General features: G+C 31.0%; 1 protein-coding gene across 18 annotated transcripts in view; it reads right to left on the reverse strand.

Annotated features, from left to right (window-relative positions):
• Positions 1 to 1,517: 1,517 nt before the first annotated feature.
• LOC124362985 (MAP kinase-activating death domain protein) overlaps positions 1,518 to 16,113 on the reverse strand; it is a 191,780-nt gene continuing 177,184 nt past the window's right edge. For 12 of the 18 annotated variants that reach the window (XM_046817926.1, XM_046817917.1, XM_046817928.1 and 9 more), the window contains 4 exons: positions 15,040 to 15,048; positions 14,027 to 14,099; positions 13,699 to 13,745; positions 1,518 to 5,389 (listed from right to left, as the gene is read on the reverse strand). In XM_046817926.1, coding sequence (XP_046673882.1) covers positions 5,294 to 5,389; positions 13,699 to 13,745; positions 14,027 to 14,099; positions 15,040 to 15,048 — 225 coding nt within the window. In that variant the 3' untranslated portion in view covers positions 1,518 to 5,293. Of the gene's footprint in view, positions 5,390 to 9,108; positions 9,196 to 13,698; positions 13,746 to 14,026; positions 14,100 to 15,039; positions 15,049 to 16,113 lie in introns of all 18 variants that reach the window. The other 6 variants (XM_046817931.1, XM_046817930.1, XM_046817918.1 and 3 more) reach the window with 3 other exon arrangements.

Raw genomic sequence — 16,113 nt, forward strand, 5'->3', positions numbered from 1 at the left:
CATTGATTTACTATTTTTAATCAAAATAAATACTATTTCGGAATGAAAAATATTTTTAACAATGCCCCTCCCATTTTTATCTTTCCTTCTTTCTCTCCCCCACCTCCAAACCAATACCAATCAACCTCCACCCTCCTCCACCACCCCTAGAGTTCAGGACTTTTAGTATTGTACTACCAGCCAGCCAGAACAACATCCCATGGTTGGTTTTTCCGCTTATTGACTTTTCTTCTAGACCTCACATTTGGCCATTCATTGAGTGGACTGTAGTTGAGACAGCTTGAAGTCTCTATACTGAAAAGGCATTTTAATACAGTCTGTATTTTTTAAGGGGGTTCTGCTTAAACCAATGGCATGTCAGATGAGAACACTAAATGTTTGAAAAAATTTGACACATTCACTTATTGAAGTGTTACTATCATGTGAAACTATAGCAGCACTACCACTTCATCAATAATGACTGACAAGTGATATCACTTTGAGGGATTCACTCCTATCATGACATTGTCAATCCTTGATCATGACTTTTGCCAAGAGGACCAAATGCACATATAACTACTATTAAAAGCATGATTAGAAATAAAGATATAATATTTCTAAGATCAGAGGGAAGTTTCAATTTCAGAGTTGGCTGCACTGCCGGTGAAAGAGTGGAGCTCAGTTGCAAAACAACAGTGGTTATAGTGAGTCGTAAAAGTGATCATGTCAGCATCAGCACAGTAAAAAAGTTTTAGATTTTTTACGCAGGATACTGAAAATGTTGTTAAAAGTTTATTAAAGAAATTCCTTACTAACCAAAACAAATTTATAAAATTTAAAATGTTATTAAAAGCGGTAAAAGTTAGTCACTGAACAAATATTGGCATTACATTTAAACTTATATTACAATCTATTTATTTATATTACTACAAGTTAAAAATATTCAGAATGAATAATATCCAGATACAAATAAGAAGGTTTTTGTGTAAGAATAAACCTGTCTACCCTTTCAATTTATTTACCTTCAACGAATTTTGTGTAAAATAAAATATGAAAAATAGTAAAACAATGGGATATTATCATAATACAGCTGAAAAAGTGGTAAAATAATGTATTGATAGACAATTATGAAGACAATTCTTGAATCTTGAATCCTAAAGGATTATACTGAGAGAAAACCAATGGCCAGAAAGAAACAGGATGATGCTACACAACTGCATACCAAAACGAAGTAAAGCTTATTGAAAGTTGTCAAGCTTTACTTAAGTTCTTTGATAAATAGTTTGGTAGCTTATTGAACTGTAATGGTTATCTGGTAATATACTGTATATATATATATGAATTAGTTTACTAATACTTCTAAGTAAGGTGGTGGAAGATTTTTTAGACAAGAGAATTCATGAAATTAACCTCTTATATGACAAGTGACAACATGTTTTGACATTAATGAGATGATGTGTTAAAATAATAGGTCATACCTTACAATAAAATCTTGTATACCGCACTAAATTGTGATGAGGTGACAAAAAAGACACAAGTAAATGAGATTGCTTTCTTTATTATTTCCTCAATATTTTTAAACTTTGCGTTTAAAAATACATGCTTTTTTCGATATGTCCGCTGAAGTCTTACAAAATTCTGTCTGTTTCCCAAAAGTGAGTCAGTTTTATCGCTGGACAGATTTTTTTACAACCAGAGTATAAAATAATATTACAATAATACTGATTTCATTTTTGACAATAATTTACATTTGACAGAAATATATATAAATACCGCGTCTATGGTATACAAAGCCAGTTTTACACAGAGATACAAAATGTACCAAAACATTTATTGTTTGCTTCAAGCTATGCACAACAACAACAACGTAAATATAAACTCTGCGTATGATACAAAAACAGTGAACAGTTAATTAATATTGCCGAATACGAACACGGACAAACTTATCTATAAAGCTATTGCTTTCACACTAAAAATGCACTGTACTTATTAAGAGTAATATTGTTTTGGAGTTACAAATCTGACAAATAGAACTTATATTATGTAAACTGTAGATTTCAGTAAAGTAATTTTTGTAAATTAACTAACGTTTACAAAGGTCTATTAAATATTTCCATTAAGAGGATATCTTAACAATCCGTAGAATTGTTCACACTACAGATACTGAGGTGCTAAACGTTGAAAATAAATGAGTATTTTGCAAAAAATATATATCTTTTAACATTTATAAATTTTTGCTTTATACAATAAAAATATGTTGTATCTATCAACATTTTAAAGCTAGTTCACAACTTGTCATATGGCTTATGAAATTATGTATGTATCCCGTGCACTAATAATATTCCTATGAATATTTGGTATTTTTGTCAATAAAACATAAACAATAAATAAGTAATTTTCTTATCTAAATGAATACACACAAATACATTGATGAGACTAGTGTAACAAACTAATGAATCAAACTTAAAATAGTGTTTAGCTAGGATACAAACTAACTCCTCATTTAGATTTTTATCTGTCATTCCAATAGAGAAATCTTCATAAAAACTCTTTACCATTTTAAAACTTAAAAAACGTTACTTTACTTTTCTTAAAACTTTGGAAATCGCAAATTACACATTATTTTAAACTTGTATATACCTTTATATTTTGTCTTTATTGTTAATCAGTTTATGAACTATACAATTAAATGTGTACTTTGTATACCAATGTACAATAATTACAATTATTTACAAAAATACTTAGATAAGAAAAGCTCTCACATTTCTGCTGAAAATAACAGTAAACAATGAATTCATATTTTATGATTTAAATGGTCGGTCATAGGAGAATTTAGATTATGCTAGCTGTAGGAAACACTAAGATTTCTTTGACAATTATTAAGGTTTCAGTTCCAAATCATACAGTATTTAACAAATTTAAGATATTTTATTAAATTTAACAATAAAGTTTCTTAGAAAACCTTTACTTTTTTGTGTAGTTCTCATTATTAACATCACCACACTCTATTTGGTATGTGATTTTAAATAATTACAGGACTTATATAGGGACATTTGTCGTTCCTGATATAACATTTTCAACATTTTTTGTGAGTGGCAAAGTTGTGTAAATATCTGTAACAACCTTCATGAACCATAGTAAAAAACATAAGAATTTAAGCTATAATTCTATGGAATGCCTAGTAATGATCCATAGTTGTATTTGAGAAAAGCAAATAAACAAACTAATCTCTTCTACCAAACAAACAAATTCCTCACTAATAAAACTAATAAAAAAGTAATGAAGTTGAAAAAGTAGTTTTTCGTTGTAACTAAAACGGTTGAAAATGTTGTAGTCCTGCCCTAGCATATAATAACACTAAGTATAGGATAGAGGACAGCAGTATTGTCGACCACATACTAATACACTGGACACAACTAACAGAGAGTAACGTAACAGTACGTTTCTCACTCCTTTCACCCTAGTCTTTTATAATTTCCGCACACTTAAGTAACACTGTGAAAATATTCTATACAAACTGGATAAAACAATTATAATGTCTTTTTTATCAACAACTCTTCTTTCAAAATGAAAACCTGTAAAAAAATAATTGGTTCACCATACACTCACTATACATTCATTTTAAAATTTTTAGATATTGCAAATTCCAAAGTGCAGGCTGAGCTACTTACGATGAGAATAAAATTGAATGCAAACACAACTGTGTGTTGATTCAAAAAAATTTGAATAGATTTGTTTATTTTGTACTAAAATTGAAGATATGTCATCTCAACAGGCACTTCTTGTTTTGATAATATTATGTGGTATAAAAACTATATACAGTTCTTACATAGTTTGTTTCTTAATAGTTGACATAATAGTTTGACATAGTAGTTGACATTGTTTACATATTTCGGTTAATTACTTCTAAATACATATGTGAGTAGTTTTTAAAACAAGTCCATTTTTAAAAAGCCTTAGAAATTTTGGTTTATCCTGTGACGATGACATAGAAAAATGAAAACTCAGACCGTATCTTAGTCGCCAGAGATTCTATAAATTTTCTTTTGATCTTTAGAATGAGTACTGTTGGACCTAAAACATTAAATATAATGTGTGATCCTTAATTAAAAGCTCTTATCAAACAAGCAAAGGTCAGTCACATGGTACCCTTATAACCAGATGTGTACTAATAATGCAAAATGTATCTCTAAATCCAGAGAGAATTTTGCCTAAAACAGCAATTGAATGTTTAAAATAAGAAATTTTCCTATCATAGTTAAGCTAATACTAAGTAAACAAAATGATATAAATGTGACAAAGCGAAATTGTTTAATCTTACTTCTTTCCTTTGTTATTGTTGGGGCTTTTCAAGGCAAATTTAGTTTAAAATTAAAATAAGTAACCCTTCAGTTGGAAACAATGTCATATACAAGTGTCAATGTTAAGGAGTGCCGATGGTTGAGTGGTCTAAGACAGAGTTAGAGAAAGCACAGATTCAGATACTGTTTGTGACTGTAGCATTTTTTATCAGTATCATCGACCATGTTCTGTAATCGACTCTTACCCTTATTCTCTTTAATATGATCCTCGCTCAGACCAGTGGCCCAACAGGGCGAGCAGAATAAGGCTTAAAAGGGCAGTGGCACTTTTTTAAATAAGTTTCATGTGGGAAAGAATGATGGAAATTAAATTGTTCCCTATAAACATGCTAAGTTTTCAGTCAAAACAATTGGTAATTCAGTAGTTGCAGAAGTTAATGTTGATAAACAATAGCAACAAGAAATTTATTTGCAGAATTAGTACTCGCTTACTTAATTTTGTGTTCACTAGTGGCCTAGCCTGCCCTTCTTATCATTGGTGATGGTATTGGTCAACTAACTTTCAAAACTCCAAACTTTTTCAAGATTTAAAAATTATAAAAATGGAGGTTTTAGAGTATTCAACTTAACATATTGCCAATATGAAATTGTTCCAGTAATGTATTTATATTTATTGTTTTGGTTATTGTAATGTATTTACGAGTACCTACCTTTTCATGCCACTTAGGCTAAATATACCAACTGCAAATTAAACGGCCAAATTCTCATAAAACAGCGTTACAGAGTATAGGGGTTCTTTAAATCCAAAGCCTTCTGTTAGTTGTATTTCCTACTTTGTAACACAACTACAGTGTTAATTAACAAAAGCTACAGGTTTTCATTTTGTTGCTGAGATGAAAGTGTCAAACTAAGTCCTCAGTCTATAAAACATTTCTGAATATAAACTAAAAGCTTGAGAGAGGCAAACCAGTAGGAAGTCAGTGGTGTGCAGAGTGGGGGAGGGGGTGACGCGGTCAGTGTCGCCCTCCAGACTGCAGCGCTCTCTTCTGCTCTTGACCAGCTGCCATATACGAGAACACGCACAACACTGCGTAGCAGATCTGGTCAGCCTGTCATACAACATAGAATGTTTTACAGTTCTTTATTTATATTTGTTTTAGTTTAAAAGCACTTTTTTTCCTTATAGTTTCCAGCTACAGTTATCAGCTATGGGGAAGTAGACCAACCAGTACATCAAATTGCAAGTGACTCTGGCTGTTAGAATAATGTATTTCAGTTTTTCAACTTATACCAAAAACTTCTTGTTGTTGACGAGCAGTGGATGCTTTTCAACAATCAATATGTTCCTAATCTATATTGTCTTCAAAAATGTTCTCACACACAAGTTCAAAAAACTTATAGTCCTAGCTGAGTAGAAACATAAGAACACACAAAATAAAAAGTAAAGAAAATTTTCACATGTTCAATTAACAGTAAGGAGAATAATTCATATAATCACTCAGCCGACTTTATGACATCAATGCAACTGAAATTATATCTTAGCTCTATAGGTACTTTAGCATTGATCTTAGTCGCCTCATATTTCCTTTCTAATTTTAATAATTCTCTAGAAATCTACTTGGTCTCATGTGGATTTTTCAATTAGCACTACTATGAAATACATTTAGTAATACTATGTTGGAACATTTTATAAAAAATGTATACACTGCTAGACATTTGAGTTGACTAGTATAAATTGAAAAACAAAAATATTGGTTTTAAAATCGAAATTATATTTATATAAAATATATAATTTAATTGCTATTGTTGTTTTTTAATTTCTTTGCAATCTTATTCTTTGGACAAGAAAAATCATGAACTAAATGACAATTTAGATAATTAAAACACTATTATGATATATCAGTTGTAGAAGCAAAAACAATTAATACACAACCAGGCTATAAATTCAATGTGTTACGACTGCCAGCATAGGAACAAAGACATACACAGTGAGGGGCGGGGGGTCCAAAGGGTTCAAACCCCCCAAATTTTCAATTTGTTCAATTATTTTTTAGTAAATGATTGTTATTATTTAAATAATTTATTATTACTGACATGTACTGCTGAAAGATCATTTCTGAAATGAGTCAAGAACTTTTTAAAAAACAAAATGGGGAATGAGCGGTTGACTGCACTTGCCATACTTTCTGTCCACTACGGGAAAATATCAGTCGTTATGGCCCCCCGCCCCGCCCCTCAAAATTATTTCCTATTGCAAAGGGGGTATAAATCCTTTAAACTATCCTAATCCTAATGGATTACTAATGTAAAAAAAAGTGTTTGGTCAGCCATTTTTTGTGGACTTCATTATAAGATAGTTCCAAATACTATGGACAAAAAACTTATTTATTGTCTTCAGAAAATATATATTAAAAGATTGTGACTAAATATTGTTTTATTTTTAAAATGTCTGTCTCTAAAATTATTTTTGACAGTTAAAGGATTTTTGAAGGAATCAAGAATATTCCAGACATTTTCCACCGTTCAGTCAGTGATACAAGAAGTCAGTTACACTAGGTTTCAAGACTGCTGATTTGGTTTCAACAATCAGTTAAAATGAGGCCACTTTGGTTGGCAATTCTCATAAATGAACTAACAACAACACATATAAAATCAAACAATTTACAAATGATAAATTCCTGTTTCAAAGAGGTGGAGTTAGGGGTTCAAGACCTCTCTACCACTCAATCTCAAATTAGATATTCTTAATAAAGTAATGGGGAGTCATTAGAATGAATTAATAATAAAAAAAGCTCACCCCATTTCTTGATTTGCCACCATCTTGTTTTTGTCATGTCATTTACTCTGGCCTCTGATCAGTTGTCAATGGTTGATCGTGCAATGCAGACCTACCACCTTGTCACCTGTATTCTTTAGTTCAGTTTTAATAATTACAGATATGTTTTTATGGAGAGCATGGTTCAGAGTTAGTGTGCATGGAGTTGACACACAAAATGTTTGTTGTGATATATTATGACTTATGCATGTCACAATACTCTGGTGTGATTTGTTTGCTTTGACCTAGATTGTAGTCATGTGTTCGGTTAGTTATCTACCTTATGAAGATATCAGATTAAAGATCTTAAAACGCAGTGTTATTGATTTCTTGTATCAGTGAACAATTACAGATCTCCAAAAAATCCTGTTTCCTTAAAAAACATTCAATGCAGCCTAACACTGATTGTACCACCCATTATCAGTCAAATATATGAACATAAGACTTGTTCAGGGGCTGGCCAGATAAACGTCTCTAGCTTTGATACTGAGGGACACAGAACTATCTAACCGACGTTTTCCAGTAACATAAATTGGGCAACTATAAACCAACCAGAAGTAAACTCCCTTGTGGTAATATGGACATCATCAATGGAATAATACAATAAAGAAACAAATATGAAGAGATAGAATCACTGGATGAAGAATAATGAATCTTACAATTTTTAATGTGTATAACAAGATAAGTGCAATCAGTGCAGTACAAACAGACTTGTGTATATGCAAGAAAACACAAGTTTTCAACAGTGCAGCAAAATGATAAACCTTTGACGAAACAGCGCAATACTGATGATTCCGATAGCTAGCTTTAATTATTAACTTCAGTGAGACATTTGGGTTTGAATTATCTGTGATCTTAATGTAAATTTTAAAATATTTCCAAAATATAAAACAAACTGTCACTCTATTGTTGACAAAGTGCCAATTGGCCACACAATATTCCATTTATTGTTAATTTAATATCTATAGGTCAAGAAGAAGTTTCAGTCATCTAATCACAGACAACAGTATGATAACACTAACTGTATAACATAGTTATGGTGGGAAGGATTGATTCAATGTGAAAGTTGAGTTCAGCTCCAGTTCACCTTCTTCTTAATGCAGTGCCTGGAATCTGATTCTCATTCTTGCTCGTCTGAAGAGATCCAAAAAAGTGGTGAGGAAGAAGCTTAAAATGAATTCTTTACATCGTTTCGATATCAGATACACCTAGACTACAAAAAATAATGTAATCTAGTTTGTTACTATTCACATAGTCTCATCAGGTACACAATTTTTTTGTAGGTGATGCACTGAATTGTTCACCTGATGAGACAATGAGAATACCTCTTCACCTACATTACAGATACCTAGATATATTTTGTAGTCCAGATTCCAGGAGTCAAGTCTGTGACAGAGTCTGATTCCAGACGTTCCACTAAGAGGAAGGTGAACTGGAGTGAAACTCAATATTCACAACACTAACTGTTTTGATCAAAATTTCAATGTGTCATGAAAAGAGACATTCCTCTGTAACATACGACATTAGCTTCTCCGTTATACCATAATGCAATGTTTGCATCAATTTTTGTGAAATTTACATAAATGGAAACAAAACTGAATCTAATACTGTTTTAAATTTCTTTGCTTTGTTATGCAAAATTCAAATTTTAACTTAAGAACTAATCAACTTCATCACTTTCCAGTTCACACTAACAATTTCCCGGTCTCAGTAGTCCTGTGTTATTATTGTTTTAGAACAAAAAATAAATAACCTCAAGAATTTAAATACAAATTCAGTGCAAGACCTAGTTTTATATGGTACATTGAAGAAAAATATAACTGTGTTAAAATAAACAAGCACATTTTAAACTACCTTGTACTTAAAATCATACTAAATGAATATTGCTACACAACCATACTTGGTCTAAACCAAAAAAATACTGAAACAACAATATAATAAACTTACTACTTAAGTGAGTATAATAATAAAAATAAAAAGTAAGAAATCAAAATAAAAAGCATACAAACTGACATGCAAGTGCCAATGTCACGATGCCACCATCGTCCGAGTAAATATAATGGAAATCACTCGATGTATGGACAGATTCATTTCAGCAGCCTACAAGAACAGACATGCGACATCACAGTGCTACGCTAACACTTATCAATACATACTTTATTTTTTCAGTGAAAATCTTTCAGTACGGTAGTGTTAAAATTTAAAAAAATAACAATACACAACCCTTTTAGAAAGCAATAATGTCTGCTTAGTACTTGCAACATTACTTGAAAGTCCACAATCATTTCAATTGTTGAATGCTTGCAGAAAAATTAGAAATTTGGGGAAAGTTTTAATTAAGGTCATAAACTTAGCATTGGCTGAATCTGTGATTAATTAAAAAGGAAATACTTGTATAAGTAGTTTTTAATTTTATTTTGTCATTATTTTACTGAAATAGTAATAGAGGGTGTACCTACAAAACTGACTCAGAACCTTACTCTAGGCATTAACCAGACTCCTTCTGATGAATACAGGCTCTACAAATAATGTAGATTTCCTTCAGACCAACAGAGCTACTAATATAGTCAACAAAAATCATTCCTAATCATTATTATTGTAGAGTTATTTTTTCTAGTATCTAAACCTAACCCAAAAGGAAAAAACCAATATTTTATGACCAAAAACCAATTTTCTATGAAAATTGAAACAACACTCCTGTGTATCAAATTTTAACACTTGCATAGATTATTAATTACACATACAACTGTTTTTGTAGGCCAGTTTCGGAGCTCTATAAAGGAGTATTTCTGAATAAGCCGTCTTATTTTGATCTCTAGATCAAATTAAACCAAATTTTCAAACAAATTTATTAAATTGCATGAACAATAAAATTTTAATAAAATGGAAGCTTTATCCTCAATTATTCTTTGGAATGAAATCATAATTTGATTGGAAGTTTCTAGTCACCTATACAATAATTTTTCTAATTTAAAATTTTTCAATTCAGGATTGTTTGTTGTAAATCTTTAACATCCAATCAATCGAATCCAAAAACGATGTTCTAATTATTGGTTTTTAATGGTGCAATAAAGAACCAACTTTTTTTCTCTAATAGTAGTGCAAGATGATCCACAAGACTCCACTATGATGATCCAGTGCTATCAGGACTGGTCTTCAAGAGCTTGGATTTAAACGTAATGTCTTGTGAGATATAAAAATAGATAACTCAGGACTTTTGTGAACTGCTCAGATCAGAGCAACGTTTGTCACATCGGAAGTCAAATTACCAACACACTACACCACACTAGATTTTCAACAATTTTGATTAATAATCATGTTCATATATATTGATGATGGTCAACACACTAAACAGGATTCAACAGGATGATGTGCTCTAGAACTCTGAATCATTGTCACTCTTTTGCTTCCCTTGGTGCAGTCGCACCCCTCCCTAGCAGTTGGTTAAACTCCCACTACAGCTCCAAAACTAATTTTACAGCATTTCTACATTCCTATGTAAATGACACCTAGAGTTGGATGTATGACTGGTTTATCTAGATTTGATCATATTATCCAGTTACCACCTGTGCCTTAAAGAATCTTTAGCAATTGAGGTACTATTATACTTAGTTTCTATTGATATTCGTTAATAAGTAAGAATCCATTTTTTGAAGATATGCAAAATTATTTTAGTTTGATATTTGCAATAAGCATGCTTATTAATTACAAAGGTACAAATACAAAGGTGAATATTTCCAATTTCCTTGTTGTAATGAATAAGCATATTTTCACTCATATGAGTGAGGCTCAAATTTACAGTTGTCAGGCTCCAAATAGAGTAGTTTCTGTAAGAAAGTATTACTGCCTCTCTAAGAAACAAAAGTGCTTATAAATCGTATGTTAACTAAACAAATTTTAGTATGTTACCCATCATATACATTTTACTTTTTACTGCAAGTGATTCTAATAAGAATAAGCAAAATATTTTATGTTCAAGTGTTTGAAATGGTTTATTACACTTGTTTATCTACATTTATTACAGTAAATTGTTTCCAATATTAATTTCTATTTATGGCACTGTGGAGAAGATACGATACAATCCTCTTTAGAATAAGTAGTTCAGTAGATCTAATATTAAGGGGAATGCTGCAGTTGGATAGCATGATTTGTTATTACTGGATTCCCTAATATCAACAGGCAGTTCTTAATCAATACCATCACTACCTGATAAGTAATCTGTCAAAGATTGGCCATTATTTCATTGCCAGGTAAATCATTTTTGTTATCAGAACAATAAATTTCCTCATGCAAAAATTCCCTAATCCCACTATAAATTTATGTTCAGCCACAAAACATTTGTATCAGACATTCTATTAGTAACCTAAATATACAAGGTTTCCCAAAGTTAGGGAGAGAATAACTTGATATGACCTATGATAAACATTTGGATTCTGAAAGGGTTGGTAATTTTCATATACAAAGGGAGTCCTGTAAGTCAATGATATTCATAGGGGTGATAGATCTGTCAGAGACTACCCCAAATAACAAAACATCACGTTAGAAACTTGTTTAGATTCCGAGATATTTAAAAATATTTTGAAAATCACAAAACGGTTATTCTAGATGAATATTTCGTACAATATTACAACAAAACTAGAATTTCTTGAACTATATCATTCAATTGCAATCCCCATTCCCCGCAAAAAATAAATTACTATTACGTTTTACTACAAATCAGTACTTTCAGTTTCTATACAAAAATGCTAGAAAGAAGAAAAATGGTTATCATGATAAGAAAGTAGTTTTAAAGCACAAACATTTGAATATTGGTTATTTCAAATATTATAATCCTGAAATTATTTTCTCTATTACAAGAAAATGAGGTGGCACTCAATCGATTTTGTATTGTACATGATTTTATACTAATATTATAAATTTATTTTTTTAGGAAAATAGATCAAGAAATTTTAGTTTTATAACAGTAGTACAGAGTGCATTCAAAAAGAACAGGAATTCAAAAGTAAGTTTTGCGGGTTCAGAGAGTCCGAGTGTCAAGATATTTTGTATTATGTTGTAACATTTCTAGCTGTATTCGTTGTTTACTTTTTCAGTGGCAGATGCTAAGGCTAGAAGTGTTTTATGAACTCAGTGATTTTCGTTAGTTAAAATATGGATCAAAGAATTTGTATCAAATTTTGTGTGAAAAATGAAATAAAGTGTATCAAAGTGTGGGAAATGTTAACAAAAGCCTATAGTGAGTCTCTTATGTGTAAAACAAGGGTTTACGAAATGTGTCAACATTTCAAAGATGGCTGTGACGATAATGAAGATGATGAACACTCCGAACGCCCCAGCACATTAACAACCGATGAAAATATGAAAAAAGTGGAAGAAATGGTTATGAACAATTGTCTTATTACGATCAGAGAAGACAGTGATGATCTTGGCATATCAGTTGGCCATCAGTTCTAGAAATTTTTTCGTGGCAGCAAATTTTGTTCCAAAATTGAGCAGCAAATAGAAGTTGCTTGGGAGTCATTAAATGAAGTCAACAACAATGCACAATTAATGAAACTTGTTATAACAGGTGATGAAACATGTGTTTATGTATGTCGTCAAAACTAAAGGCTCAGTCGTCCCAATGGAGGCATTCTGGATCGCCAAGACCGGAAAAGGCTTGACAAGTGCAGTCAAACGTGAAGGTTGTGCTCACTGTATTCTTTGATTTTATTTGCATAGTGCATCATGAATTCTTGTCACAAGGTCAAACGGTCAACTACCTGGAAGTTGAACGCCGTTTGCCTGAAGCAATAAAAAAAACACCCAGATTTGTGGCAAAACAATTCATGACTTTGCACCAAGACAATGCACCTGCTCACACTTCATTGCTTGTTCGTGATTTTTTGGACAAAAACATGGATGTCCTAGCCTCAATATTCTCCAGCCATGGCTCTGTGACATTTGTTATTTCCAAAAATAAAGAGAACCTTAATTTGTTGTTTTGCAAGCTTAGATGACATTAAAAGTGTGTCATGTAAGATATAAAGGCTAACCTAAAGGTCAAGTTTGAGAAGTTTATAGAGGGTTTTTGACAGTGGCAACCTTATTGTAGACAAATAAGTAAATATTTAAAAGAAAATGAAAATTTTCTTTACTTTTTGAACACACCTCGTATTTAAATAATTCATTTAGAATAACAGTTTTTTATTTGACAAAAAATCATTGGAAATTTAGTGACTAGTATTGTTATTTGAGTTGTTCAGCTAACCTATCACTACGTTGATTTACAGGACAACCGTATATGATACGTATATATATGTATGTATGTATAAATTTTGTAAATTACTGGTGTAAACATATAAAAACCTTATATTGTGTATAGAGCATGCAACTTGCTTGAACAATTTGTAGTTTGAACATAATTAAAAAATCTATATTTCTACAAAACTAAAAATAGGAGTAATAACAAACTATTTGAAATTAAATTATTATTGAAAAGGTATTTATGAGCTCTTACAGTCATCACAATAAAGAGTAAAACTACAATAAAATCAATTCAGACAAGAAATATAAGTCAGCGTGATATGGAATCAGGATTTATTGATGAAATAAGTGACTTACCATTGATGACTTATATCGTCTCTGTATAACTTGCCGTGTTTTAGGATCTGGAACACAGAATCAAGTTCAATTATTTAAAACCTTACTTGCAGTAAGGCTAATGTTGGGTAATATAACTAGTTAGATGCAGACTTAATTAGTAATGCAGACAACGATGTCGGACTTGTCACTTTCAAAAGTAATAAAAATAACAATTAAAACATTTGCTTTAACTTATTACAAATTTATTAACTTTCAGGTGCTCATGTTTCTATAGGGGCAGAATATAATTTGATATCTTTAGTATATAATAATAATAATATTGTATGTAAGAATTGTTGTTACTTACTGAATTCTTCCAAGATGAAGATGCCACCTTTCTGTGTGAAACACTTTCGTATGTGGTCCAACCTTACGAAGAACTGTAATAACGCCATCAAATTATCATTAGGATTGTTGTAAGAAAGATTACTCCCAATATAAAAACTATTCCAACTTAAACATATTCTTGATTGTTGATGATAAAATAGATTATCTAATTTATAAAACCCAAAGAAACCCAAACTATTGTGTTTTGGTCTAATATTGATTATTTAATGTAACTAATAATGTTCTGAGACTAATTTATGCAAATTTGATATACAAAAACTAAAAATGGTGTAAAGCATAAATGAATACATTATTTTTTGTAAATAATATTATTAGAAATCTTTTTGTAAATTTCTGAATTATAAACATCATAAAAAATTTATAAAATAGTATGGTTTCAGACAAAGTAGTCTTAATTAATAATATTCTGTGGACAATATTAAAACAAGTTTGAATTTTGAAATCCCAATGTTATTATTTCTGTTTGGTTCATATTAATTTTTAAATAATCTACAATAATTGATAATATCTACAAGAAACACATGCACAAGCAATACACAACACAACTTCCAGGCAACAAGCAATAGAAAAGCAACTAAAGGGGATGCAAAGCAGAATTGCTATGGCACAGGAAATGATAAAAGCTTAAGGCAACCTTATGAGATGGCCAGGACGTCAGTTTATAGTCAGGTTAGTGAGGAGGCTAGTTGTGTGCATCCCATGCGATTTATCCATAGAACTGAAAATAATGTTCAAATTATTCACCAATAACTAGACAACAAAAAAGAAACAAAAATGTCTAAAACATTTTAACAATAAAATTGCGCAATGGACAAATTGAGCGGACGAAACATGGAAATCTACAAAACAACTAAGAAATGGGCTTGAAAACGGAAATACAAACAAAAAACAATAAACGTAAAGTTGGGAAATGCTCTACGTAAAGACAAAATGAATGAACGACAACGTGAGATCTAGAAAACAGTGCAGTACCTCGAAATCCTGAGGAGTTGCCATCCGAACGGAACCACAGTCATGAACAAAGAAGACAAAACTAGTATGAGCCCTTGTTCTCTACAAACACCTACAACTATATTGTAGCCTATAGAGTTTACCTAATCACTTGTTTTAATGAAGATTTTTGGAAATTTTAAAGAGATTAAGGACCATCTCAAAAGCTCCTTAAACTTTTGCAAGTCAATATAAAATATAAAATTTATAAAGTGTAAAAGAGTACTTCTGTCATTACAAAGTGTAGAAACTTGTAAACAAGAGAGCGATACAAACAAGAAAAATAAAATGAAAAACACTTTGAATCCGTTGAAAGATGCAGATCGATACAGCGTACCTCTTTCTCAAAAAGAAAATGTAAGGAATTTACTTTTTAGACGACATCCAAAAACGGACAAAACAAAGACAAAAATCGATAAAACATGCGAAACATAATTAAATAATGATAGAGAGATAGACAAGATAGAGAAAGGAAACTGTATAAAAACCAAAAACATCGATAGATCTGAACAAAAACTGAAAGACTTTAAATGGTGTATGCTGAAAAATGTACTACCTTAGTTTATATGACTTAAGAGTGGACAAAATGTCACAAAGCAGACTTCGGACTAGGGTCGAGCTGATCTTTGTAAATTAACGGAGCAAGCAGTTTGAAGCGATTTAAGGAATATTTGAGTGGTCCTTGCATATTCATGTATTGTCATACAAATAAAAATGTACAAAATAAAATACACATACAGACACATAACAAAAGAAAATATATTGAATTTTATAAAGAAAGGTTTGAAGAAAGATGCTAAAAAGCACAACAAACTGAAAAACTGTTTCATTTCAAAAACACAAATTCAACAAAAGAGTTCAATCAATTTGGTTTTGACTCTTTGTTACTTAGTTTCCAATAGAATTATCATGGAAAGTATTTGTCTTCCAACAGAACTTAAGAGGTACTGAACTTACAATTCAGTACATGAAAAATGTACAAAATAATCTAATGTAATTTAAACTGATCTGAATAAAATATTACATAATTAGTTAGAATTAAACAAATTTAAGATA

The sequence above is a fragment of the Homalodisca vitripennis genome, chromosome 5 (assembly GCF_021130785.1).
Source record: "Homalodisca vitripennis isolate AUS2020 chromosome 5, UT_GWSS_2.1, whole genome shotgun sequence".
NCBI lineage: Eukaryota > Metazoa > Arthropoda > Insecta > Hemiptera > Cicadellidae > Homalodisca > Homalodisca vitripennis.